Below are 27,517 nucleotides of genomic sequence, written 5' to 3' on the forward strand. Positions count from 1 at the left end.
GCGGGCGGCTGTGTGTGTGTGGGGGGGGGGGGGGGCAGAGCCGGCGGAACAATGTCCCGCAGGGAAGACGGCCGTGAAAATACAATTTGGTCATTATTTCTGGCCGCAGAGGAACCAACGAACTTGCGATGGGGAATCAGTTGAAACGAAAGTAGTGCCTGCCAGAAAGAAAAAAAAAATGGAATTAAACAAAAAAAAAAAAACAAAGAGGTAGTTGTGGTTAATCAGTAACCATCTCCCCGCCCTGCGAGGTCTGCCGGTGAACTCTCGACACAGCAGGCTGAGCGACGGAGCAGCTCGCGGCCCCAGAGATAGAGCTGCTTTTCTCTCTCTCTCTCTCTCTCTCTCTCTCTCTCTCTCTCTCTCTCTCTCTCTCTCTCTCTCTCGCTCTTTTCCACCGGCTCTTCCGGCCGCCCTGCTCTCTTCGACTGACTGACTGACTGACTGAGGTCCCTCTGATGGGGAAAGACAAGGGCCAGACGGGGCCTCTGTCTCGCAGGCCCGACAACTCGGCTTTCAAGCAGCAGAGGCTCCCCGCCTGGTCGCCCGTGCTCACGGCCAACACCGTGCTGCCGTTCTTCTACTTCGCCTCTCTGCTGTGCCTGGTGCTGGGAGTGGTGCTGATCGTCACCGTCAAGAACACGCAGGAACTGAGGGTGAGTGCGTTCCTCACGCTCCAGGGCGGAGAGTAGGAGGGAAAATGCTTTTCTTTTTTTCTTTTTAAAACTCGACGGGATACACGAGCGGCTCGGCCGAACGGCGGCCTGATCGCTCTGGAGGGCAATAAAAGAAGAAAAGAAAAAAGAAAGGAGAAAAAAAAGGGAGTGACCGGGCGAGAGATGAACGGTTGTGATAAGACGGCGCAGGTGAAGTTTGTTCCCGCTGTGTTTTCCGCTCCTTCAGAAGGAGTACACGATGGCCGGCACGTGCAACCTCTGCTACACGAAGCGCGAGAACATGAGCTCCGCGCAGGAAGAATGCAGCTGCATGGTGACGCTCGAGCTCAAAACACCCTTCAAGGTAACATTATGATGCGGTGAAAGGTCGCCACTGCCAGTGGGGGGGGCTTTGCAGAGATCTTTGAAATTTGTCGAGCAGCTCAAAGTTGCTGATTTATTCCAAACTTATACATTCTGGTAACTCGTGTGCTGCTCGCACAGACGGTCAGTGGAAGAGTGAGTGGCTGAGCGAACTCCAGCAATGTTTCTCCCGCTTGCGTTTCAGGGGGACGTCTTTTTCTACTATGGTCTGAAGAACTTCCACCAGAACCTGCGCAGGTACATGGACTCCAGAGATGACGCTCAGACCCTTGGCTGGGAGTCCAAGTTAAAGGTACAGACTTTCCTTCTTTTTTTTTTTTGTACCTGAATAACCAGTTTGATGATGTGTATTTGAATAAATCTTTCCTGAAAGCAAACACTGTGGTTTAATGACTGGGCCGCTAAGCTAACGCTGATGCTGTAAAGGGCGTCAAAACACGTTAGTTTTGCAAAGGCTCCTGGTGCTCGTGTTGCAATTTCCTTCTTTCCAACGAGTGAAGATTTCACTGCGTTGGCCCATCTTTCTTCTCAACAGCCCAACTGTCAAGGACGCTGATCCACCACTGCTCTGAGTTAACTGATGTAAACCTCCTAATGTATTTCAGTCAAGCTTTGTATGTATATAAAGACTTAATGTGATTGATATTTAAAAAGAACTACAGCAGCTATAATATATTTATATATGTATATATCGTATTTATATGTTTATATATGTATACATATATCTATATTCCCGCCTGCCGCGTCTTGTGTGAACACAGAGATGAGAAAAGGTCGTCCTTCACTTTTCTGGCTCACTGCTTGTCAGTAAGTGCGTGTGCTAAAAGGCACAATTCTTTGGGAACCAGCCTTTTGTGATGTCACAGAGGGCACAAATACCTCTCCCAGGTTTGTGGCAAAATCTCCCAGCTGGGTTTTGGCTCCGCCCCATGACACCCCCATCTTGAACTCTCTATATAAATAACGTGAGGCTGCTCCCACTCAAGACTGGGAGACTTGGAGAGACTCTCTCTTTTTTTTTTTTTTTTTTAACAATTTTTAAAACCTGAAGGAAGGTTTTTGCTTTAAATTTCTATGCACGTTGTCAATCAAGTCTATTACCATCTCTGCCACCAGGACCCCAGTTCCTATTGCGTGCCCTTCCAAAAAGACCCAGATGGAGTTCCCTACGCTCCGTGCGGTGCTGTGGCCAACAGCATGTTCAACGGTACGTTCCACTCGGGGGGGATGGGGGGTTCTCCAGGAATCATCACATCCTTCCTGTCGCTGACCTCCAGACTCACATCCTCTCTCTGCTAGACACCTTCGATCTGTTCCATCACGTGTCGCTGACCAGGATGACCAGGGTTCCTCTGCGGCGCACCGGCCTCACCTGGTACACGGACAAAAACATAAAGTTTCGCAACCCCAAGACGGAAAACCAGACTCTGGCTCAAGTCTTCAACGGTAAAGTGGAATCCGGCTGGATTCTGGCCCTGCTTGCTGCAGTTCCCCCCCGGGGCAGCTCTTCATTCTTGGTTTATTGTGTCGCTCTGCAGGCACAGCCAAGCCTGCGTACTGGCGGGAGCCCGTGTACAAGCTGGACGCTTCCGACAAGTACAACAACGGCTTCATCAACGACGACTTCATCGTCTGGATGAGGGAGGCGGCCTTCCCCAACTTCAAGAAGCTCTACGGGATTTTAGACCGCCAGAGCGAGCAGTTCCGCGACGGCCTGCCCGCCGGGAACTACAGCGTCAGCATTAGCTACAGTATCCTTTCCACTTTTTTTCTCTTCCTGGTTTCACACATTTCGAGCCTGTGCCGTTCAACCTTGACCCCCCCGCCTTTCCAGACTTTCCCGCTCAGCCCTTCCACGGCCAGAAGGAGGTGGTCCTGACCACGCTGACCTGGTTCGGGGGTCAGAACCACTTCCTTCCCATCGCTTACCTCGTGACCAGCGGCCTCCTCCTGCTGGTCGCCGTCGTTCTCACCGTCCTGTGGTGGAAGTTTGGGAAGGACGGGAAAAACATGAAAGAGTGAGTCCACGTCGGGACGCGCCGGAGGTTCACTTTGCACTGAAACAGCTCGGCGGGCCGGCTGAGGCTGCACCGCTGTCCATTTTGCAGGATCATGTTCTTCGTCGATTAAAAGGCATGGAGCAATCAGCTGATTTACTGTAAATACGTGCAAATAGGTTTAGAATGGATGTTGACATATTGTAGGATTAAGTGTAAACTAATTATTTTGTATACAATTACCAAATGTAACTCGGGTTGAAAGGAAAATAGAGAATCTCCGCTTGTGTCATAAAATCAGGGAAACAACACCGCTTTAACATAAATGGTTTGTAACTTTACAAATATGTGTAAAATAGTTGAGGATCTTTACAAAGGTTGTGCAAAGTTCACTGAGCCAGTTAACATTCTGTCAGCGAGCTTCCCACAACTGGGAAAAGTCCAATCGTTTTATTTTTAAAATTACAATTCAGGGAATCTGCCCTTTGTGATGTCATAGAGGGTGGGGATATGTCACTAACTTGCAGACACCCCCAGGTTAGTGACCTCCCCAGTCCATTTCACCTTTCGGTTGGAAGCAGTCTGTTTTTTTTGTTTTCTTTGCTCCCAAAATAATCGTGGTTGGAGGCTTGAAGGCTGTAAACAGAGGGCAATTTTTTTTTCTCTTTTTTTGGGGTTCCAGGTGAATTCCAAATCTGGGAATGAGTAGATTATGGGACCTTTACTATATACAGTTACAGGATTACAGAGAGCCCATTTAAATTTCAATGAAATGAAAAATATTTGTGATTTACAGTCTGACACTCCACACAGACCACAAGTCCAAACCTTAAAGCTTAAGAAATTAAACATAATAGTTAATATTCTGTTAAAACAATGCTTCAATTTAAATAGAAAGTTAATTAACTTAATTTAAATGTTACAAAAATCTTTAAATATGTTTAATTTATATGCTGTAACTTAAGTTAAATTTAACGTAATGCTTTATGCTGCTTTTGGGTACAAATAAAGTTCTTTTTTTGACCAAGATTTTTTTTTTTTTTTTTTACTTTAAAACTCTTTATTTCACTATATACAATCAGTGGGAACCACCTAAACACAACCCTCTGTGACAAGGGAGCACCAATAGAGTGTGTGTGTGTGTGTGTGTGTGTGTGTGTGTGTGTGTGTGTGTGTGTGTGTGTGTGTGTGTGTGTGTGTGTGTGTGTGTGTGTGTGTGTTGGGCACTTGTCACAGAGCATTTGGTCGAATAAAGTACCACAGGTGGACAACGGGAGGAATGCAGTCTACTGGAGCTACGCACACATTGTACAGAACACATGGAAACCAGTCAAACAGGCACAGGAACAGGGCCAAAAATTTTTGGACACAGCGTAAACGCACACATACAGGTCGTGATGCACATTAGAACACAGGAAGTCAAAACGCTTGAGGAGGGATTTGAACGCAGTCCGATTTCTATTTTTTTGGGTTGTTTTTTTTTGTTTTGTTTCCTAAACGCAGTCTCAGTCACCACACGGCATCAGAAATAAAATCGGAGCGGTCGAGACGCACAGTGGAAACAAGGGAATTCCGTAACAGACTGACCATTAACACATCTGCATCCTTTTGCTCAGGCATTCCAAATAAAACACCTTGAAAACAAAAAATTAAGACTGATTTGCTCGCCTAAAACCATCATGTTGGCACTGAGAGAACCGCACGCCGCCCCCCCAACCCCATGTGCAATAAAATTGCATGCGCGCTAGAAATGGCTACACTTTGTACTTGTTCTTTTCAGAAGTGTGGGATCGTAAAAATTGATTTTCCTGTTTGGCCTCTTAAAGGGTGACGTCTAAAAAAAAAAAACCAAACTGCTGTGTTTAAAAAGGCTAAACCAAAACCAAACAAACGCTCACTGACGCATCCACAGCAGTGCAACCGCAACTGACTGGAGTCACTGACGGGCTCGCGGGCCGCCGGTCATCACGAGTGTCTCCTCCTCCGTCAGCAGGACGTGAAACCAAACGAAAGGAAAAAAAAAAAAAAAAAAGATTAAAATAAATAGCAAGAAAACGATCCCAAGGGTCTTTTTTTTTTCTCCGTTGGACAGGCTAGCGGTGACGTCGTCGCTAAAACAACTACACAATTTTCAAGTCATGCTTTCGGAAAAACAACGAGAGACACACAGAGTGATGTACCGTGGTTAGCTGGGGTCTCTTGGTGGGGGGTGGGATTGAGTGTGGGGGGGGGGGGGTATCTGTGGGGGTGGTGTTGTTAACTCGGCGTCAGGAACCCAACGGCCAACGTCGTGGTGGCAATCACAGTTTCACAGAATGATGCAAGAATCACACAACAGGGACAAAAAGTCTTTTTCCTTTTCTCCAAAATAGCAGTAGTCAGCGTTCACCTTTCCTTTCTTCACCTCCCTCCCGTCGACCCGACTCGGCCTCGCGCACCTGCCAGGAGCACATTCATCGCGTTGGTTTTCAGTGATAGGACTGTGAAGGCGCTGCTACAAGGAGCGGGGACGGTGGCTGTACAGACGTCTCCGGGTGAACCTCAAAGGCAGCGTTCGCTCAGCTCTGCCCCGACGGCTTCTGAGTCTTGTTCTGGGGCACCTGGTAGGTCAGGTCCTCGGTGGGCGTGGCCTGTCCGGCAGCGTTCTTGGGCGTGTCGTAGGGCGACTGGCCGCTGTCGGCGCGCGTCAGCAGGCCCGCCGGCGGCCCGGCGGCCTTGAAGCCCTGGGGGCCGCCGGCCGACTTGTGGCAGCCCATGTCCACCACGATGGGCGTGGCGTACTCGGAGCCCGACGCCGGCAGCGGCTCGGCGTAGGCGTGGTACACGTCCGGCGAGATGGGGGCGTCGTAGAGGTCGGGGTCCGAGTAGCCCGGGTCGGGGCCCTCGTCGGGTTTGAAGGTGGACCTGGCGCCCAGCGTGGTGACGCCGCTCACCAGAGGCTGAGCGTATTCTGCAGGGAGGGAGAGAGAGAGAGAGAGAGAGAGAGAGAGAGAGAGAGAGAGAGAGAGAGAGAGAGAGAGAGAGAGAGAGAGAGAGAGAGAGAGCGCATCTTATTGGTTGGCTGGAATACGTGGAGGTCCCCCATTGGCAGATGTGTCAAAAGTATTTACATTCTGCACTTAAGTTAAAGTTATGGATGCTTGTGTAAAGAAATACTCTGGTCGACGTTTAAAGTGCTGATTCAACTCCATTACCCAAGTAAGAGAAAGATTACTTAAGAAATGTACTTGAGTAAAAGAAAAAGTAAAGACAATATTTTTTTAATTGCTTGTTTAAATGCTTGTTTTTCATTTTAACAAGCAGTGACCCCCAAAGCTGAGGGGCTCAAAAATAATCTCCCTCCAAAATATGATCCACTTTTATATTTCAAGACACAATAGCAACACAGTTCAAATAGCTCTGCTTCAAGCAACAACAAAGTACTTTAAAGAATTTGGATCTTTTAATATAAATTTTAAACGCAAAAGTAACAAAGCCATGTTTTCTGTAAGGAGTAGAAAGTGCCTATATTTTTGCACAAATGTAAGGGGGAAAGATTTAAAAGTTGTTTGAAAAAGGTAAAGTACAGATCTGTCAAAAATCTACTTAAGTACTGTAACGCTGTATTTGTACTTTGTTACTTCCCGCCTCTGCCCTTTGGTCAGTGGTGCTATGTTGCATTGCAGCTCAGCAATCATATTTTGTTCATGACCAGCTGTTTAGTTTGAAGTTGGAATTTTAGCTGAGTTCCGGGTTCAATGCCGTGTCAATAATCACATGAAGTGTGTCCCATTAAGCGAACCCCTGTGCTAAATGCTAGTAATGTACTATTCAGAGCACATTAGTGACTGAAGAGTGTTCACACTCAGAGATATGTGAGAATGCAGTGTGTCTATTCCAGCGTGTCGGGAGCGTAGCGGCAGCGGCCTAATGGTGTTAGCTGCAGCAGCAAATGCTAGTCAGCAAGCTAATGCTCTTTTAGCTGCAGCAGCACGATTTAACCAGGTATTAATGTTCCGGTGTGCATTTGGTGCATGTGTTGATTGTTTGTGATTCCAAGCAAGAGCAAAAGCAGTTGGACAAGGCTGTCACTTCTGGAATTCCAAAATAGCAGTATGCTGTTTGGAACGCTGCAACATACAGTAGCTGACACTGTTAGAATCTGCTCTTAACCTCCAGGGCGGCAGCTTTTCTTTACTCGTCCTATTAGCTTCTCCCTTCTGAACTTCTATTTATATATGCAGTAAATAGTCAATACATACATTACGATACAGTTCAATAGTCTTAGTTTAGCTTGCTCCCTACAATGGCAGGCCTATTAAAGTTTTAGTTTTAGTTTTAGTTTTGACAACTACGCTGTTTAGCCAAGTGGTGAAGCCGTAGCTAACAAGTTAGCTTGCTCTTAAAGAACATCCCAGCAAAGCCTCTGAATGCTATCGTGCTGAGCGCCGCTTACCTGCGGGCTCTGCGTGCAGCCTCGGCACGGCGCCTCTCCCCGCCAGCCGGCCCACCTCGCTGCTGCTGTAGCGCACCGAGTCCTCCATCTCCACCATCTTGGAGGGCAGCAGCTGTTTCATGCTCTTCCACCAGTCTGCAGTAAAAGCCCACAGAGCTGCATTATCAGTTCTCAAGAGGGCCTTTTGCAATCTTTGTTTTGTTTTTGCCTTTTTTTTTCTTTTTTCTTTTTTAACGGGCGTACCTGTGCGATCCCAGTGAGGGAGGTCGTAAGTTCCCTCAGAGCTCTTTTTCCTAATCAGAGAGAAAAACAGTAATGGCTTTAATACACACACAAACACACACACACATATATACATATCTATATGTATAGATATGTATATATATATATGTATATCTACATGTATATATATATATACACATATATATCATATATACATGTATATATATATACACATGTGTATATATATATATATATACGTGTACACATGTATATATTTATGCCTTTGTGTGATCAGGAGGCTTGCGCACCTGCTTTTACAGTGGCGGGTGCAGACCACAATCAGGATGAGCGCCGACAGGATCATGACTGAAACGGGCACCAGGACGGCCGCGAGCGCCACGTCTGAGGGCAGAAACATGGACCGTCAGCATCATCATCATCATGATCTGCAGCGTCGACGGTCCCCGGTAGCCGCCGCCTTTACAGACATTTCCTCAGACTTGCCTTGGCCGGTGTGAGGAGGCATCGTGGTGTTCCGGATGTCCGGCGTGTGCGTGGTTTGGCTGACGTGCGGCGGCCGCTTGGTGCTCGCCGGGCGGGGATTGCGGCGGTTGGTGGTCCGGGGCACGACCCCTGACCCCATCACCACCTTCACTGTTGGGTCAAATTTAAAAAAAAACAACAACTTTAGAATCAGACGTGAAACGCTCCTAAGCGGGATGCCAGTTTCAGTCCGACCGCCCCCCGTACGCACCGAGAGGAATCTGGCAGCCGAGCAGCTCCAACTTGAGCGCCACTCTCTGGTGCCACTGGCTGGGCTGCACCCTGATGTAGCGGGCCTCGATCGGAGGGATGAAGTTGTTCCTCACCTCGTCCAGGTAGTTCATGTTGCCTTGAAAGACCTGCGAGAACGACGGCAGGAACTGACTCAAACAGCGGCCGCAAACCCAAATCAGACCGATGCCAAAAAGCAGTGGTAGAAAGTTGTTCAAGAAGAAGAAGAAGAAGAAAGAAAAAAACTAAAACATCCGAGCAGTTCCCCTCCCTGTTTGTGAACAAATACACAAGAAGCCATTAGGCTAATTACTCCCCCAACTTGGCGAGCTAATAGCTGCGTCTCTCTGCGGTTTTAGCGGCGGAGTGCGGCTCGCAGCTGGCAGTTCCAGTCCGACAGGCCAGACACTAAATCCATATCCATTCATTATTAATGCCCAAGCGTCCCTGATTCGCAGAGCGTAGCACTTAGCTCAAACCGCCGACTGCCTGCCGCTTCCTGCCATAAACATCGCTCAGGCTGCGCCGGTTGCCACGGCAACCGCTCAATTGCATGCCCCCGAAGCCCCGGGGAGGGGGGGGGGGGAGAGAGAGAGAGAGAGAGAGAGAGAAAAAAAAAAGAATGGGAGAGGAAGAGCGATGCCCAATGACGTAATGGTTGAGCCAGCAGGGTTTTATTGACTGGGAGGCTTTGGGTTACCTTGTCCTGCGTGGAATTGGCCTCCCTGTAGCTGTGCCACTGACGGCCGTCCGAGCTGTACAGGACGCCGTACGCCAACACAAAGTACTGGTGCTCCCTGATGGTGGAGCCGGAGGTGATGATGCCTGGGGGAACAGGAACGGGGAGGAGAGGGGAAACGAGGAGATGATGCAGTGCAGCTGCGATTCATTGTTTGCACGGCCGGTGCGAGGGTGAGGGCGATTGGCGCGACGCAGGTGGAACCGTCGTGCAACTTTTCATGATAAATAATCAAAGTAGAGCCGAGAGTCGAGATCTCCGGGAAACAGTGTCCGTTTTCACGTTTGGATGGGGATCAAAAACAAGGAGGTCTCAGACGGCGGAACCAATACCAGGCGGGGGGGGGGGGGTTGGAGGCGGTACGTGGTCATCAACCTAGGACCCCGTGTGACATCACCAAGGGGTGATACAAGGTCTTTAAAATGAGCCACGTCTTCTTTGTTCACCTCTGGCTGTCTGCAGCATTAGCAACGAGCTAATGCTGCCTAGCCAGCTATGTCCCCAATTGCTGCTAGCTGTCCAAATTGTGTAATTCCTGACAATCAATACGAGACACACAACAACACAGGTATTGTTTATTGTGCGTTTCATTTTCATATTGGTTTCCTTATTTTTTTTCGTTTGCTTGATTTTTTTTTGTTACATGTATTCATCCACCACCAATGTTCAAAACAGCAAGATGTTTTCTACGCTACATTGTGATACATGCTAAATTGGAACACACACACACACACACACACACACACACACACACACACACACACACACACACACACACACACACTGAGTGCCCACCTGTGATCCTCTTCTCCCTCTTGAGATCCACCTGCAGCCACTGACGCTGGTCGTTGTGGGCGGGACTCCACGGGCGCCCCTCCCTCTTGAGCCTGGCCCCCGACGGCGCCCACACGCTGTGCTCGCCGATGACGTTGGTCCACTCCCACACCGAGGAGGCCGAGAGCTGAGTGTCGGCCACGACGCCGGACTCCAAACCCAGTGTTCCATAGCAGCCTGGAGAGCCGGAGCGCAGCAGCGGTCGTTAGCGTCCGTCTCCCGCGGGTTTTTATTGCCATTAGTGAATTTTGGCAGCGGGCTCACACGGACGGGTAAGTAATGCGATAAGAGAGAAAACACAAAACTCACCGCTGGTTTTGAAGGTGAAAAGGCTGTTTGACAAAGTTCCACTGAGGAAAGAAGAGGCGGGACATATGAACACAGGCGCAATGCTTTCCCATAGCTAAGCTAACCGACGCCTCAAAAAGGAAGGGACTGTGTGAGTGCGGCCAGGTGTCTCACTCTGTGGACGTGACGTTGTTGGCCAGCGTGGACTCGTAGCGAGGGATCCCCTTGCTGCTGACCACGCTGATCTGCCCGCCGACGGTGTTGGACACCACGCCGGCGTGGATGGCCGCCACGCACAGAGGGGACGACTGCGGGACGAGAGGAGAGAGGACGTGAGATTGAGGTGCGAGCACTTCCTGTTTCCTGACAGTTGCTCTGTGATGTCATCGCAGGTTAAAGAGCAGCACATTTAAGAAGAAAATTGATATCGGAGACTAGAAGCGCCTCTATATTCACCCTGTAGAGTTAAACTACATGGTGATCATCATATTTTAGAGTCTCTACCAGGTGGGCAACCAAGACGTCCACATCCGTCTTGGCAAACTCAAAAACATCTGCAGCTGCTCTCAGCATTAGCCTTCTAATCTGCAAATGTCCCCACTGTGGGATTAATAAAGGCTCTGTTCTGTTCTTAGGCCTTCTAATCACTTTCCTCATAGCTTGTAATCAAACCAGGAAGCTACTGATGCTCTCTGCCCTTATCTCATTAAAGAAACTTCCTTGAAAAAACAGCAGTCTCCCAGGATGAAATGCATACGTCCAAAATATTTTTTTTTAGGAATGTGGAAAAAAAAATCCTTTGTCCTACATCTACGTATTTATTTAAAAACGCATCCAAAATAAATTCCAAAACAAAAGATGTAGAAGGGGCTGAACCTGAGCAAATGCTGTGCTGTGACAGATTTAACGAGGCTGCCACTGTTTTGCAAACAGTACTGAGAGGTGAATTAAGGCCGCACTCTTGCAGCAGAGGACGTCCCTCTTCAAACGTCTGTTACTTTCATTCGTTTTCCTGTAAATACATTTTCAGCAAGCTGCGTTGCCGTAAGCAAGAGGAAGAGCAGGTTCTTCTCCGCTGGCGTGATCGTGCAACCGCACACGTGCAACGGCGACGGCTCTGCACGCCGTGCAGTTCGCTTCCTAATTCAGCCCAACTCAGCCGTGCCGGAAGCTTAAAGCGGCGACGCGCTCTCTCAGCCTTCAGGCTGCGGCAGATAGCGGCCGATGAGTCAGCGTGTGATGTCACCAGTTACCGCCAGCGGATGCCGGGAGGCCCCGGTGGCAGTGATTCACTGCCGGCAGCATTCCTGTCCGAACCTGCTGCCACATCGCGGAGGTGCGGACGAAAGAAAAAAAAAAAAAAAAAAAAATTCCGCAGCGCTCGCTCGGCTCCGTCCCGCTAACAGCTGGTGGTGTGGAGAGCTGGAATTTTATTACTGGGAAGGAGCGGCCAAGATTGTGGGGAAAGCCCTGGTGACCTACCGGGGTGACAAGTACATGTACACATGTATTCACTTACACGCACGCACGCGCACACACACACACACACATGTGGGCAGTGAGCTGCTGCCACAAGTAATCAACACTTGTCCTGAGACTCTTTAACTTCCCAAAAACACACCGCATCCTGAGGAGCGCAGCGGCAAACCACTGACGCCAACACAACGCAGCGCCTCAAGCGGACGCACCCAGCAGCACCGCCATCCACATTTCAACTCATTCATTTTTTCTCTACAGCACAAACATTCCATTTAAAAGGTCCTGTTTTCTGTGGTGTTTTCACATCATGTCTTTTCATCCAGGACTTTGGTTCAGCCTCACAGGCGACTGTACAAGTGACCAACAGGGATGGGTGGGGGGCGGGGGGTAGTCTCAAGAAAAGAGCAATAAATGGAAAATCTAATATACATTAATATCAAATCTTGCACATATCTCCACAAAACAGCATATTTAGCCCTCTGTTTGCAGTCTGGGTCTACAGCTAAACCTGATGTACTTTATTGGACCTTTCACATGTTTGGAAAAGGGACCAAAACAGAAAAGGAGACTTCAGAGGGCGGAGTCACCACCTGGCTAGAGGTGTTGGCAGTAAACATGGCAGCAGTGCCCCTTGTGACATCATCACTTTTTTTTTTTTTTTTAGCACACACTTCCTTAAAAAGGGGAACAAGCAAAATAGTGGAAAGACTTCATTCATCAAGCGGCAAGAGACATGTGTTCCTGTTAAAAAAAAAAAAAAAATGATGAAACGTCTGACCTTTACAACATGCTGTGGAAAACAGCAAAGATCAAAAAGCGACGCCCTGAAACGGCCGGCCTGTCCCTTTATGAGGCCGGAACCGGCGAATGTTTGAAATTTTTTCTGGCCTCCGACTCGACATATGGGAAGCAGCGTATGGAGTGGCAGGCCCGGGCTGCGGTGTGGGTGTGGCCGCGGGCCCATGTGTCCCGCATGCCTCTGCCGCCTCCGCGTTGGAGCCCCGCAGATGGACGTGCGGCGCGGAGAACACGAGTGTGAGCGACTCTCTCGCACGGTCACAAAAATGCACACGCAGATGTTTTCTCTCCGACGCCTTCTCGCAGGCTGATTCTCACACACACACACACACACACACACACACACACACACACACACACACACACACACACACACACACACACACACACACACACACACACACACACACACACACACCCTGAGGCAGCTGGACTGGATTAAAGGGTTATTATTTTGGGCCAAACTATTATCTCACCTCCTTTTCACCCGCTGACCCTGCCCCTCCTCTGCTCCTGAGGGGCACCTCCCCTCCCCCACAGCCCCCCAGAACCCCCACCGCACCCCACCCCACCCCGCCCTCCTTCCCCTGACAAACCCCCGAGCTCCGAACATGAGGTCATCAGCCGGAGACTCGGAGCCCATGACCTCACGCCACGCAGGGGTGCCATGAGGTCATGGACTCACACGCACCGTTGAGCAGAAGCAGGGGGAAACTCAGCGATGACCTCCAGAATTCCAGCTCCAGCTCCAGCCAAAAACGAACAATGCGAGCCTCGGGCGTCCGCGAAGCCGAGCTCCATTTGAAAGCATTTTCAACCTGCCTGGACACAACAGTCAGCGAGACAGCAGAAGAAGCCCGAGAAGCGGCCGCTAGCGTAGCTCCAGCTGAGGAGATAACCGCAGATTCTGCAGCGGCGGCACTTTTATCATGGAGGGAAGCGTCGAAAGCAAAAAGAAAAACCAAAAAAGCAAAAGCTGTGACTGCAGGGTTTTCATTCCGTGAAACAGATGTTTTCACTTTACGTTCCGACTCGCTTTGGCAAGAGTTCAGTGGAACTAGGCAGCGCAGCACGGACGGAACCAGCGCGCCTAATGTTGTCACTTGCTCCAGCCGGGCACTTAAAGCTATCGCGAACTGTGAAAGTGAAGAATCTGACTGCTCTGCTTCCAAAGCGAGGGACAAACAGGATCGTCCAATCTCCTTCCAACGCTCGTTTCACACCGCCGAGATACATAGGCGACATTGAACCCTCAGACCTGAAAGAAAAGTTCTGTACGTCAGGGCTGGCTGCGTGTCATTTGGAAAACATGCGATTTGCAGGAAGCATGTTGAACGTCGTAGCGGTGATGATTTGAAATAAATGCACAAATAAGGCACTGATGCACTTTTTTTGCTTTTGGTTTGTTGCTACTTTGGAGCACAGAGACGTTGACGCTGTACAACAGCTGATATACTGTAACTGAACCCTCTCAGTTACCACAGTCAATATAGTCCGATTGCTTGAGCCAGGAACCTTCTGATGTGCAACCAAGCCCCTAGAGTCCAAGATGGCGGCCCATTCATTTCAGTGTAGTTGCTCACCCAGTGCATACGCCGAAAAACATTTTGACTTCCGCATTACTGGGCCATAGAGCATGCGCAGTGGTGTCGCTTCCCATCATGCCTCTGTAACTCACATGATCTATGTGGCCAATCAGAACGATCCTGGAGAACGCCACTTACAGACGCGTCAGCTCGTCAAGCAGAACGAGCTGAGACACAGCAGCGCGTACGACGTTAATGAACTCTTTTCTGGTGATTTTCCGGCCTTTATCAAACAACTAAAAGACCATAACTGAAAAATCTACAATAGAAAGATTTGCTATGAATCGTGTTTCAGGTCACAGGTGTCCCGTCAGCCGCTTTAAAGGCATTTCTTTTTGTATCGCAGTCTAATGCCCATGGGATTTTTTTTGCTGCAGTACCTCTAGTGGCCACTGGGAAACATCAGCACACCAGTTCCAGTTCCTATAACACATCCATGTGTGCAACGAGGAAGTATTTCCTTCCGTTGAGTTCTTCTTCTATGCTCATCTGCACGTACTTAAAGTCACAACAACCGCTGCTAACTGCAGGAACTCGCTAGCATCCTCATCGAGGACAGCAACGCATCCGATTGGCCAGACATACCGTCACTCGAAAGCCAAAGAGGAGGGCGCACTCAGTGCAACTTAACGCAGCTCAGGTATGCGATGCTGCGCTGCGGGCCGAGTTGCAACACGAGGCAATTAGAGCAGCGAAGCGGTGCCAACGCTCAGACAGGATACATGCTAGCGAGCAGCAGGAGAGTTCTGCATTTTGTCTCACATAAAAATTGTGACACTGCTTACGGCAACCGCCGCTAATTAATTCCAGAGTATCCTCGTATACCGCTCATACTCGCCTCTCTGTATCCGTTGGGTACAGTTCCAGAGATCTTCTCCACAGATGTCAGGCAGCCTGCCGGACAGTATTTACTGAGAGGAGAGGAGAGAAGAGGAGAGGAGGGGGTGGGGTGGGGGAGAAAAAGGGGGCACGGCATGAATGCTGGACAGCCGGAGCGCAGCACAAACATTCGCACAAAGCCGCCGTTATTTACCTGAACTCTGCCTCGGGGAAATCTGTTCCTTTGTCCAGGCAGGTGATTAGATCTGTTGGGGGGGGGGCAAACAAAATGTCAGGCCTCCTCCTTATCAACCTTCACCACTTTTTCTTCCTCTGTCCGGCCTTGACAGATTAAAAAAAGAGAAGCTTTCTTCAACCTTTCTCTGGCCAGTCGTCTCCAAAGTGAGGCTAATATTTCAGTCAAAGGCTGTGGTGAAGGTACAGTGTCACTGAGAACCGCCCAACGACTTTAGACAGAAGGAAGACAATATGCAATAGGGAGATTTCTTTACTAATCCGTTTTGTGAACGGCAGATATTAAAATGCTTTGTAAGACAGCTTCAAGTAACTTATATAAATAATGAAAAATGTCATAAATGGAGCTTTATTGACTCTCGTCTCTTGGAAGCAAATGTGACCTTGTAATAGAATGAGAAAATGCTTCGCTTTGGTCCAACGTGGTGGAAAAGTTTTGAAATTTTACACATTTAAGTAAATTCAACAGCTCATAAAACCGAACTGACAGTTATTTTCAGCCAAAATGTATTTCATGATGGATTCAGGTTACTGATAGCCTAGGAAATGGTCTCCGTCACCTCATTTATGACCCAATAACTTCAGATTTATGATAATGGGATAACTGACTGGATTCGGCTTCAAACATTTAAAAGTACACACACACACACAGAAAACTTTGTCTTTGAGTGTTTACACAAAGGGGCAAACCGCACGTATCAAACATCATGATGTGGGCTGCTCAGAATTAAAACACAGCGAGAGGCCGATCAGTCTCGTCAAGTTCTGACCATAACGTGAAAAAAATAAATAAGACACTTTTATCTGGTAAACCAGCCAGTGTTGTAAAACAGTCACCCCCTCAGAAAATGACTACGTGTTCCAGCTGTGCCTCACTGACTGTGTGCTGCGCAAACTCAACTTCCACCTTCCTAGGGGTGATCGGTTGCATTGAGTCACGCCGGGCATTAATAGTCTCGAGGCGGCACATCCTCGTCTTCCTCTTCCCCAGTCGTGTGTATGTGAAGTGACTAAGAATGTTCTGAAGCGTCAGTCGTGTGAACTCCACAAACTCTGAAGATGGGATTTTTTTTTTTTTTTTTAAAGGTCCTGCTGTAGGTAATAATTACTTGACCAATGTGTTGTTGTCATCCCAAGTATAATATAATACACAGATTTGTCCCCTTCCAATCGTGTGGACGGTTCAAAAGAGCGGCTGTTTTATCAGGAAGCTAAGACCCAGCGTTTCTTACAGGAGGCTGTAAACAAAGGGCTAAATATGCCGTTTTCTGGGGAGCTGAAGAGTTTGTCGGATGTTTGGTCATTCCAGGCCGCTGCACCCGAGTTTTTGGGTGAAACATAAAGACAGACCTTACTGCCCAGGTGTCTTCTAGACACTTACAAACATTAACTGAGGCATTTCTTTGATTATTTGACCCCTCTGAATTTTTTTTTTGATGCAATCTTTATCAGATTTGATATCAATTCATCCTGCGATTTTAACAGAAAATCCATTTATTAGCCAATATCTAGGAAAGAAACAAGACCAACTGAGTGTTTTCGAAAGTGACACAGACTGCATTTACTGCCAAAGCTGCAAGTAACTCCGCTCAGTACTTTCCATAAAATAAAGCAGACGACTGATGGAGACGCAGGCCGGCGGGTTAAATTGGCGTCAGATTAGATTATGGTCATAAATGGCTGCGACCAGACTTCTCCTGTAACATGACACCTCTGGGGGATGGATGGATGGATGAAGCCCCTCGCTGACAGAGAGGCGTTACTACGGACAAATAGTATTACTTCACATTTCTCTCCGCCGGGAGCCGATCGCAACACATCTCGCGGCCGGACTGGCGTCAATAAATGTCGCAAAGGTCGTCATATCCACGTTAGCAACAGAGGGGCCCTCTTGAGACGCAATAACAATAACAAATGCTTTCGCCGTTGCTCACTATTCCAGGGAACGCCAGGCTGACACTCCGAGCGGAACTCCAGATAAGCAACTGATCACGATACGCCGCTCGTACCGCGGCAGCTTCCTATTTCCTCTGTGTGTTTAACCGCACACTCGCAGCGCTGAGCAAACACGGCACTGTAAAAGCAATGTGATGTGTGCCTCATTTGACCTTGAGCAAAAGGGCAGCCCAACCCTTTTCTCTCTTCTTCTCTATCAACCAAGTAGGCCAGAGAGACAATCTTAAGTGTGCATCTTAAGTGCCTCAACGGACGTCGAGCAGTGCTGGGGCACATTAATGTTACACTGCGGTGCTAAAACAATACATGTCTTTAAATGGGACAAATTGTGTCAAGGTTGTGTCAAAAGAGAAGATAAAAAAGGCAAATTTACAAAAATTCAGTCCACATAGGTGAGAAATTAGTCCGTTTCAATGTAAAAATGCCCAAAATAACATTTTTTTTCATTCTTGTTTGAGTTGGGTTCTGCTGGCAAACAGCTAAGGCTGGCAGTAGGAAATGAAAACAGCTGTGCCAAATAAAGTGTGTCTTAAAGATTTAACAGCTGTTTCCACCCCTAAAGGTCAGAGTGCAAGAGGGAAACAAAGGTCCACTAAGATGCCCTCCACGAGAGGAACACAACCTCTCTCTGTGATAGAAAAACAGAACGCCACAATTTTAGCATTAAAAGTTCACCAACTTGCTTGTCCTGCCCAATTAATTGACTTCACAACACCTATTGGAAATGCTTAAAATAACACATTTTCTTGTTCCCAAGGTCAAAAAGTTTGCTCAATGTGGCAACAAGAAAATGTTCAGCTTTTGCTAATTCCAGTGCCCTCGTTAGGGAAATAGCGGCAGTGACACTTGCGCCTGCTTTACGAGTGCACTGACGGCAACATGTGGATTGGATTTTGGAAACTAGTGAAAGTGAGATGGAGACTTGACAACAATGAGATGATCATTTTGTAACCCACAAGGAAACTTTAATGCTGGTGATGTGAAGATGGTGGCGCAAAGTACGTTTTGACTGTTTGCGTTCCTGCAGCTATGTTACTGCAACAAGCACGTTTTTAACCTAAGCCAGAGAGCCTGTGTAGCGGCTAAAGTTTCCTTTTAATGGAAACATGGCTATTTTATGACACTGACTGTCCAGGTAAAAGCAAAGTTTTAGAGGCATAGTACGCATGTGTGTATTACCTGAGTGCTCAGTGGTGGAGTAGGAAAGGTAGAAGCCGTGTCCACTGAGGTGGGCCCCACTCATGAACTGGACAGTGACCTGGTTACCAGTAGACTCAATCCGCTCTTCCACCTTCAGTCCCAAACCGCAGTACTTGACTGCTCACGTAGCACACGGAGCCACAGTGGGAACAGACAAAAGAGGCTTCGGTTAGTTGTGCAAACAACTCGATTGATTGCGCAACGCCCGACTGATGGCGCAGGTTCAGCCGTGAGTTTGACTGCAGGGTCTGTTCGCCGATAATATGTGGAAGAACAGGGCGCACACAACAAAAAAGAAAAGAAACACTTCAAGGTTGCAGAAATCATGACTTCAAGCGCCTTTACTGGAATCACTGTGGGTTGAAACAAAAGTGAAAAATGATACGCTTCAAGAATCAAAGATGGGTGGGGTTTTTCTACAATTCCAAACCACATTTCCCCCCCGTGTACATTTATTGCTTTACAAATCAATTTAATTTTCATCCCCAGCAAGTAAGAACAGAGCCGTGTCCTGGCTCGATGCACCGCCCTGTGTTTGCGCTGGAACACCACTCCCGGCCCTCTCACCTATCTCACTCCTGCCAGGCCCGATGCCGTTGAAGAGGCGGAGGTAGTTGACCTGGCAGTCCTTGTCCTCTATGTCCAGCTCGGCAAAGCGAAAGTGCAACCGGTTGCCACGGGGAACCGTGATCTCCCACTCGCACACGCTGTTGTTGGGGTACATCCAAGGGTATCCCAGAGAGGACAGCGTCCCGCTGGTGGGACCAAGCACCGTTGGGCCACAGCCATCACCTGCAGGGTAACACACACGTCCACGATCAACTTCAGGTTTGGAGGTCACTTTTTTTAAAAACGAAAGTCGTACACAGCATATACAATCATATCGCAGCGTTTTGTAATACTTTACAGTTAATACAGTTAACTTAGTCAAAGGAGACGTTGAGTTTATGACATTTGGCTGGATGAATGAGGTTGTATCAACACCTCACTTTGAACCTCAAGTGACCAATAATGAAAGTTAGGCAACTGTTGGATTCGAATGAGTCAAACGGGTTCAGATGAGGTTCAATAGCCATAAAGACCATCATCCCTTTGACAAAAAAAAAAAATACATACTTCAGGAGTAAAGCTTAGTTTGTTGTTGTTTTAAAGACCGATGTCTGACACAAAATTTAACTACATCACACTTGTTTTTGTTTTTTTATGTGGACCTGTCAGAGTGCAAACCCCGGCGCCTGATGATGCTGTGCGGACCCATGGCTCTGAGATGCGGTCATGCTTCATGGTGCTAAGTGGATGTTCTGGAGTTACGTAAATGGACACTCTCCAGATGAGCAGGACAAAAACAAAGCTGCCTGCCTCGCTGTGACTCACAGCTACATGGCACTCAGCAGGAGTTTGGACTACCTCCCAAAGACCGCCGTCACGCTTTCATGAAAACAAACAAACAAACAGGTACCATGCAGACACACGTTGGAGTCGTATCATAAGGCCCACATGCCAAAAGATGATGAAAACCTCACGTGAACTGTGGAATTATAACAAACGGACTCCACGTGTTTACACTCGAACCTATCGTACTTCCCTGCCCCCATCCCCTGGCCAGCTGTGGCTGTGCTTCTGAAAAGCCAACAAATACTAGTAATTTATCAATACATGTCGATTAAATGACCCATTTTCGGTCGTCATACGTTCCCTGGCGAGGATAGAATACATAAGAGCAATGTACATTCCGAAAACTGACTTAAAAACGAGACCATGAGCTTGCAAACAGATACTTTCTCGGACCCGCGGCAACTGGCAACCCAGGCTCCATTTCCAACTCTGCCCTTTTTTTTTTTTTTTTTTTTTTTTTTTTTTTCAAAACAGGTACGAGGCAGAGAGGGACCCCGGAACTTTAATCTTTTGGCAGTTTTTTTCCCCTTTCCCCCAGCTCAAAAACGCCAGTTGAGCGAGAAACCGTCCCCACCGAGGTGCACTCGATACTCGAGACTCTCGGTTCCTTTTAGAACCGGTTTGCCCGGTTTCGCTGCGCCAAACATGCCCGCATGACGGGGCGGCGGCGAGCGGCGTGAACCGAGCGGAGCTCCACGTCCTCGGCACAGCCATGTAAGGTAGCTTTCCCCCCCCTTCTATTTTGCCGGACGACAACAACAGAGCGCCGTACTTTCCCCAGCAGTGTACCGACATGTGAAAGCAGCGACACTACCATACTTTCAGGGGCAGCGTGGGCCGCCGTGTGGCTGCGGTTAGTTGGGTTAGCCCGCTATTCACCGACCAACCTTTCTGTGCTCGGCAGCTCCGTGCGGCGAGAACGATGAGTATCGGCAGGACGAGAGGCAGCCCGGCCCCTGTCGGTCCCCTGCCCACCATTACCGCTCTGCCCATAGCAGCCTGCAGTCCGAATGCATACTGCTCGGCTTCTGGAGCGGCTTCAACCTGCGCCGAAAAAGGGGTGAAAGAAGGCGGAAAAAAGTGGCCGATTAATTGATTCCCCGACGGGCCGGTCCGACTGCCGTTTATCCGACGCGAGGATGTTACGGGTTTAAAGATCCGGTGGGTTGTATTTTTGCGACAGTCTCACTGTTGGAGATAACTGATCCACACATTCACGTTCACGCACGCACGCACACACACACACACACACACACACACACACACTCGTCCGAGCTGTGGATCTACTTCCTCTACCGAGCTCCTCCTCCTCCACACAGTTGGAGCTGGGAGACCCAAGCCGACCCAGGTCCCCCAAGTGGTGCGATTGCGAACCTGCTGTCTGTCAGTTTTTAGTCTTAGTCTTGTCCCCAGTCTTAAAATTAAAGGCTCAGCGTGTGACTTTTACGACAGCCTGCCTCTAGGGGCAAAAATGAAATGGAAAATACATAAAACATAAAAGTGGTTTTAATCATATGGTATTATTATTATTATTATTATTATTATTATTATTATTATTATTATTATTATTATTATTATTATTATTATTGCTAGGGTTGCAGGGGATGTTATGGCAGTGCTTGTCTTTGGACTGTGTGTGCAAAAAAGCCTGGGTTGGAATGGAACCCACAACCTTGTTGTTGTGACACATTGTAACACATTTTAACACCGTCCCAATAAAATGTTTATTATGCTACTAAAAAAAAAAAAAAAAAACTACGTAGGTGCGTCATGATAAAACAACTAAGTTATCATGTAAACAACAGCATATGATTTGTCCCGTTAAAAAGAAACATGCAAGACTGAACCCCCTGAGTCCTCCAGCAAGGTATTTTATTTACTTTTTAAAAACCTATTCAGCTATTTCACTTATTTTTTGGTATGTTTTTTTCTAGTATTATTTGTAGCTCAGGGTAGACTCTACAACTAATACCTCTGTTCACAATCGCATTACAGTTGTAAAACGAATGATGAGTAATAAAGCACAAAATCGGATACCGAGGGTTTAAGGTGGGAGCGACAATTCTTAAAATGGAATTTGCTGATGGCTGAAAAATGTTTGCAGACTGTAGTCACCTGTTTGCTTCACGGCGGATTATTACAATGACTATTCTGATTGCAATTCACTGTTTTGAACCGCAGATGTTGTGACGTCATGACAATAGAGCCGTACAAACATTAAAACTGACCAAATGTCTTTCGGAAATGTCTCATTTTCAGCCTGTGTGCCTTTGGTGGTTTGTTCTGAACACGCCAATGTGGCACATCTGCTTTGTACTGTGACAATCCTGAGGTTTTGTCTTGGTGAGACTGAAGCTGCAAGGAGTTGAGAACATTAATGGGAAGAAGTATTCACTCATTGTTGATCTACCAAACGCCCCCACTTGGCAGGGAGCTTTGATATGATGCAACAGTCAGTTACCAATAGTAACAAAGCAACAAACAGTTTTTAGCCTGTAGCCTGTGAGTAATTTGTCGGATGATTCAAAGTTGTTGTTTTTTTCCATGTGCGTTTTTTCAGTGGGACTTCATGCAGATGTTCATATAGGGTTAAGAAAGAAATTCTTGTACATGCCAGATAGTCACTCATGCAGTATGTCCTGCTTGTCCTCCTCAATTGTTTTGTATTTCACAGATCCCAGTGTTTACGTGGCATTAACAATTAAAAAAAAAATGCTATTATGTCTCATCTGGTCTGGTCTTAAAACCAGTGCTTAAAAGTGGAAAATCTTTCCTTTGACAAAACCTGGTGTTGCTTCTGCTTTAAGCACAGAAATCCGCACAATTCTTCATCATCACACCAGGTAGGAAAATATTTTTATTTTGATACGGACTAGAAGGTTAGTCGCTAGTCTAATAACTGGCTGACAATTCAGCCAGAACAAATACATACAAATATAGATAGTAGAATGAGATTATTGGGTCCACCAGGGGGCATCAAACCATGACAACCAGGAAGGGTAACAGAGGTGAGCCTGATAGAGAAGTGGAGGAAATGGTAGAGAGTGAGACCTGCGGGAGACACCTGCAAAGGGAAGACAATGGTGAGGTGAAAAGAAAAGAAAATATGCTGGATACTGTGCATGCAGTTGAAGGAAGAACAGATATAGAAGGCAGGCATTGTCATTGAAATACAGCGATGCCGTTTGATGTTTGATATCTGGAGGGAATGGGGAAAATGTCAACAGAATATTAAAAAAAAAAAAAATCATCACTGAGCCTTTTGAAAATGTGTTGTCGAAGGTTGGATCAATGCTCAATATGGTCAGAGATGGAGGACTTGTATAGAATTGCTATGCTGCCATCTAGTGGCTGACTGGAGGACCGACCTGCTACTAGCGTTGCCACCATGATTGACGGAGCTGATTCGCTGAGCTGTATGTCGTAGTACATACTTGAAATTTGAAAAGTAGAGCAAATGAAAACAGAAGATTACGATGTATGTAAATAATATTGAAAACATAACACATATTGACTTTGTTTTGTAATCACGCAACACTTTTTACAACAATTTTTGAAAGCAATAATAAATTCTGCCACATTTTGAAATAGGTTGTTGCATATTGCATCAGTTATTATTACATAAAAATCAGATTCAAAAGGTGCTACATTTCCTGTAACATTTTGTAACTGATGCAATATGAAACAAGTCATTGCAAAATTTGGAAAAGCTTCATATTGTATTTGAGAATTCTTTTGCCAAATGTTTCATATTATTAAAAATGTGGCTCTACAAACCTACAACACACTTTTTACCCCCTAGCATCCAGTGACATTAACACTAAAGTACAATACAAAAAGTACTTCGACAAAAACCTTTATGTATTTTTTTCATTTCAAAGATGTGTTTTGAAAATCCTCCTTTTTCAATGAGTACCCGTCGTTTCCTCACAGTGTCCCTCAAGGTTAAATGTGTTTCAGCTTATGTGTGCGACCCCCCATTGTTTTACCACCCACAGATTTCTCTGGACAATAATTAGTGTTTTTCTGCTTATGCACACAGTTAATGCTCAAGGGCTAAAGCTTAAGTGAAACTAAAGCTTAAGTGTGTGTGTGTGTGTGTGTGTGTGTGTGCGTGCGTGTGCACACACAAGTGCCTGTGGAGGTTTCTGTCATTGGCTGAGTCATGTGTTTTTCATGCTTGTACGTTTGTGTTTGTGTGTGTTAGACTGACACGGGCGGACATGTGCTACATGTCATCCTCCATCCATCACCGCGGAACCTGGGAGGATGAACAGTGGAGTTTAAGTGTCCGTTGGCCCCTGCGGATGTCTGCTTGTGATGTGGAAGGAAACACGGTCTTCTTGCTGTCGGTTTGTTCCATATTTTGTGTTCCATCAAATAAACACGCGTGACTCGATGAATCCATCTCGGGACCCTCCCCACAGTTACGGGGGCAACATGGCCGGTGGTCCGACGTCGTATAACCAATAAGCATAGCGTCTGTTCACACCACAGCACCCTCCAGTGGGACAGTCGATGTGTGTACCTGCCCCGTCACACGCTCCGCTTCCTATATAGCTCCTCAGACAAATAGACATTTCATGGAAGACATGCGCAGATGGTTTTAACGTGGAGAGGTGAGCTGTACTTTTCAATGGGAACTTTGAGAACGAGCTTGTCTTAAGACTAAACATTCAGCAGCGTGCCCAATGATGGGTGCCGTTAGGCCTCACATGGGGTCCCTTACTGGGAAAAATCTTTTTTAGAGCAGGTCATTAAGAACTGTACGTAGACAGAAAAACATGCAATACACAGAGCAGACAGTGTAACATAATAATGATGATAATTAATTTTATTGCCGCTCTTTATGAGTGAAGGTTTTCTTCTCCCCCCCCCCCCCCCCCCTGCTATCTTCAGGCCTTTTTAGACTGAACTAAAAAGAGTATGTCTTACAACCTTTGATTAATGTTAGAGTTGGGTTGTTTTTTTTCTCATTAGTTTGGAGCAGAACGCAGTCTTAAAGTGAAACAGACTTTTTCAAATGTCATTTTAAAATCTGTGCCCGACAATATCTTTGGCGTCGACCAAGAATGAGCTTCTGCCGTGGCCGAGACTGCTGGCCCTGAGCAAAGACGGTTCCTATAACTGCTCAGCATCCAGTTTTGGCATTCTAGACACATTCCTTGTCCAGGTGCTGTGTATTTTCCTTTTCATTCTGCATGAACAGTCCATGTAAACTTTTCTGGGCCAAATTCATTATTTATTCAAATACACAGTAAAAACTCCTCTGGCGCCCTGCCCGCCCATGGTTTATTTCTCTTATTTCCAGCCTTTAACTAGAATTACCTTGGAATAGAGTCATCTGAGTTTAGGAAAAAAGATGTCATAATATTTGCACTGGTAGGAGTTTTGAATGAAAGGAATGAAACGTACCCCCAGAGCAGATAGACTTCTATATGCTATACTTTTTTTTTTCGCTCTGTCTGGCTAAACCTCCCTGTATTGCATATAGTGCGTGTTAGGAAAATACAAAATAGCAGTCGCACATTTTTTTTTTTTTTACACCCTATTTGGTAAAGAAATGGCTCTTGCCACACAAGTTATTTTTATTCCTGTGGTTAGGACAATAATGGTAGCTATTCAGTACTCACCGCGTTGGTCTGTTTCATGAGACTTTCTTAAATTGCATATCTTTCTACTGTTTTAACTTGCTAATAATTGCTCTTTTGTACTCAGTGCATCATTTTACTGTTTGTATATTTGAGCCTGACTGCGTGTGCCAAACTTTCTTATTGCGTGTCTGTTTAGTGTGGTTTTTCACATCACTGAGCTCAAAAAGACAAGACGCACATTAGTTTTTTTTTTCAGATAAGGATCCTTTAAAAACAACAACAACAACACACAAATAAACGCTGTAGCCTTGTCCTAAGCACTGAAAATCTCCAGTTAGCACTCATAGCCATATACTGCCCCACTCCTTCGATTAGTTAACCTCATCAGTACAGTGTAAAGGAAACAATTGTCACGTGCTGAATCAGGCCATTATGCTAAACGTTACTTCAGTGATCCCTCCCAAATTACTTGGATTATTTTGGATTTCTGTCCTAAACCTGTCAACAAGTATCACATAGGACAGTGGGCAGGCTGCTCTGACCCCCTCTTTGCCATATCCCAGCATGCCATCTGTTTGTCTCAGGTCAACATTCAGTCCTATGAGCATTCCACGCATACTGACACCCCGCTGCAGAATACTCTACCCACAATGCCCTTCAGCAAGCACCTGTGTTTATGGCCAAACCATGCCATGTCATTTCATTCGGCACACAGCTTGTATTTTCGTTGTTTCAACAAGAGCGTAATCGCACTGCAAGAGCAGCCCCGGCCCAGTGCGCAGTTACCGTCAGGAGAGATTTACATCATGTCCATATTGAGGAAGAGGTTTGGTAAATTCTTTTGAGAAGACTTTGATTAGTGTGATTATTTCACTTTGCAGGACTGTTTGTCTGTGGGATAATATTATTTTGGAAATACTGGTAATATTTACCTTTCTCGTGATCAACGTTGCCAACCTCACAACCGCCACCTCACAACTTGTAGACAGTGCTCGAGCAGGCGATGGCAACACTGGACAGTCTGATGTAGAAGCTGGAGTGTTGCTGTTTGAGACAGTGGATTGTGCCACTGGTTGTGTGTGTGTGTGAGCAGTGTACGTCAGAGATACAGTACTCGGGCTTGTGCATGTGTATGCCCTTGTGCCTACATGGAGGTTTGCAGCGCTGCTGTGTGAAGACTGTCGGCGGGGGGAGTGTAGGTGCTGCCTGTAAATTCACAGCAAACCCACAAAGCTAAATGGGTCCATTGCTCATTTAGAGACACAGACATATGTCCACTAGGATAAATGCATAATTGGGGCCATTGGATTTGTGTTGCTTGGAACATCGACGGAATTCTCTGGGTTGCCTGTGTTGTTTTGGGGGTCAGAATGGTTCATAGCAGTTATTCCTTATCCATGGGAGCCTCCAGTGGAGCGATACTTTTCATATTTAGTTCCAAATTTAGACAGAAAAGGCAAGAATTTGAGCGCGAGAACCTTATCTTTCTTCTAAAGTCACATAATAAGATATAAGGTTGTGGGATTTTGACCCTGTATCACGTCCCAATGCTCACTGTGTGCGTTTGTTTCATTGGGCGGAGGTGTGTGTGAGAAGAAGGAGGTGGTACAAGTCGTAGTGGAACCAACCGTGCGAGCAACAAAACTGTTTTCTTAAAAAACTGAATAACAAACTTCTGGCCTCCACGGTGCTGAAAGGGGGCATTTTTAGAGTGGCCCAAGGGGCCCTTAAACCTGTGATTTATCATAGGACCCATGGTAGGGTGCAAGAACCATGAGGTACCCACCCTGAGTGTAGCAGGTGTGGCGTGAAGGCTTCACTGCAGGGCCACCGTAAACCTGCAAAGAAGTGGGTCAGCAGTTCTCTCTCTGCCCTCTGGCATCTTTCTGTAAGTCAGTGGTAAAATGCTGCTGGGAAATTGATCAAATAAATAGGAAATCTGCTTTGAGACATAGTGCAAATGACTATAATGTTATTCTAAGTGAATGTTATATGCTAAGCAATGATTTAAGTCTTAGCATTTGTGTCTTGAAAGGAAGATCTGATCAAGCAAGAGAAGCAGACCTGGAATCTTCAAGAAAAGTCTCACTGCAGCACGCCAAATTT

The 27,517-nt window shown here is 46.8% G+C and overlaps 2 protein-coding genes across 3 annotated transcripts; one reads left to right on the top strand and one right to left on the bottom strand.

The window, feature by feature from the left end:
• The first annotated feature begins 403 nt into the window (after window positions 1-403).
• On the top strand, window positions 404-3,200 carry tmem30c (transmembrane protein 30C). Its single transcript, XM_076014639.1, has 7 exons — window positions 404-656; window positions 904-1,020; window positions 1,225-1,332; window positions 2,157-2,247; window positions 2,340-2,486; window positions 2,579-2,791; window positions 2,875-3,200. The coding sequence occupies exons 1-7, from the start codon at window positions 459-461 to the stop codon at window positions 3,060-3,062; spliced, it is 1,062 nt and encodes a 353-aa protein (XP_075870754.1). The 5' UTR covers window positions 404-458; the 3' UTR covers window positions 3,063-3,200.
• A 967-nt stretch (window positions 3,201-4,167) lies between these two features.
• Window positions 4,168-21,061, bottom strand: dcbld2 (discoidin, CUB and LCCL domain containing 2). 2 transcript variants are annotated; one of them, XM_076014638.1, is made up of 15 exons: window positions 20,705-21,061; window positions 18,990-19,214; window positions 18,402-18,539; window positions 15,226-15,277; window positions 15,031-15,103; window positions 10,504-10,637; window positions 10,351-10,391; window positions 10,003-10,218; window positions 9,169-9,293; window positions 8,449-8,596; window positions 8,199-8,348; window positions 8,003-8,096; window positions 7,716-7,765; window positions 7,473-7,607; window positions 4,168-5,987 (listed from the first exon to the last, which is right to left on the bottom strand). In XM_076014638.1, the coding sequence occupies exons 1-15, from the start codon at window positions 20,808-20,810 to the stop codon at window positions 5,596-5,598; spliced, it is 2,079 nt and encodes a 692-aa protein (XP_075870753.1). In that variant the 5' UTR covers window positions 20,811-21,061; the 3' UTR covers window positions 4,168-5,595. The 2 variants fall into 2 exon arrangements, with proteins under 2 accessions (XP_075870753.1, XP_075870752.1); XM_076014637.1 differs by having other exon boundaries at window positions 7,473-7,765.
• Window positions 21,062-27,517: the final 6,456 nt, after the last annotated feature.

This window comes from Nelusetta ayraudi, unplaced genomic scaffold (genome assembly GCF_046127955.1).
Source record: "Nelusetta ayraudi isolate G7.1 ecotype Tasmania unplaced genomic scaffold, CSIRO-AGI_Nayr_v1 ptg000169l, whole genome shotgun sequence".
Classification (NCBI taxonomy): domain Eukaryota; kingdom Metazoa; phylum Chordata; class Actinopteri; order Tetraodontiformes; family Monacanthidae; genus Nelusetta; species Nelusetta ayraudi.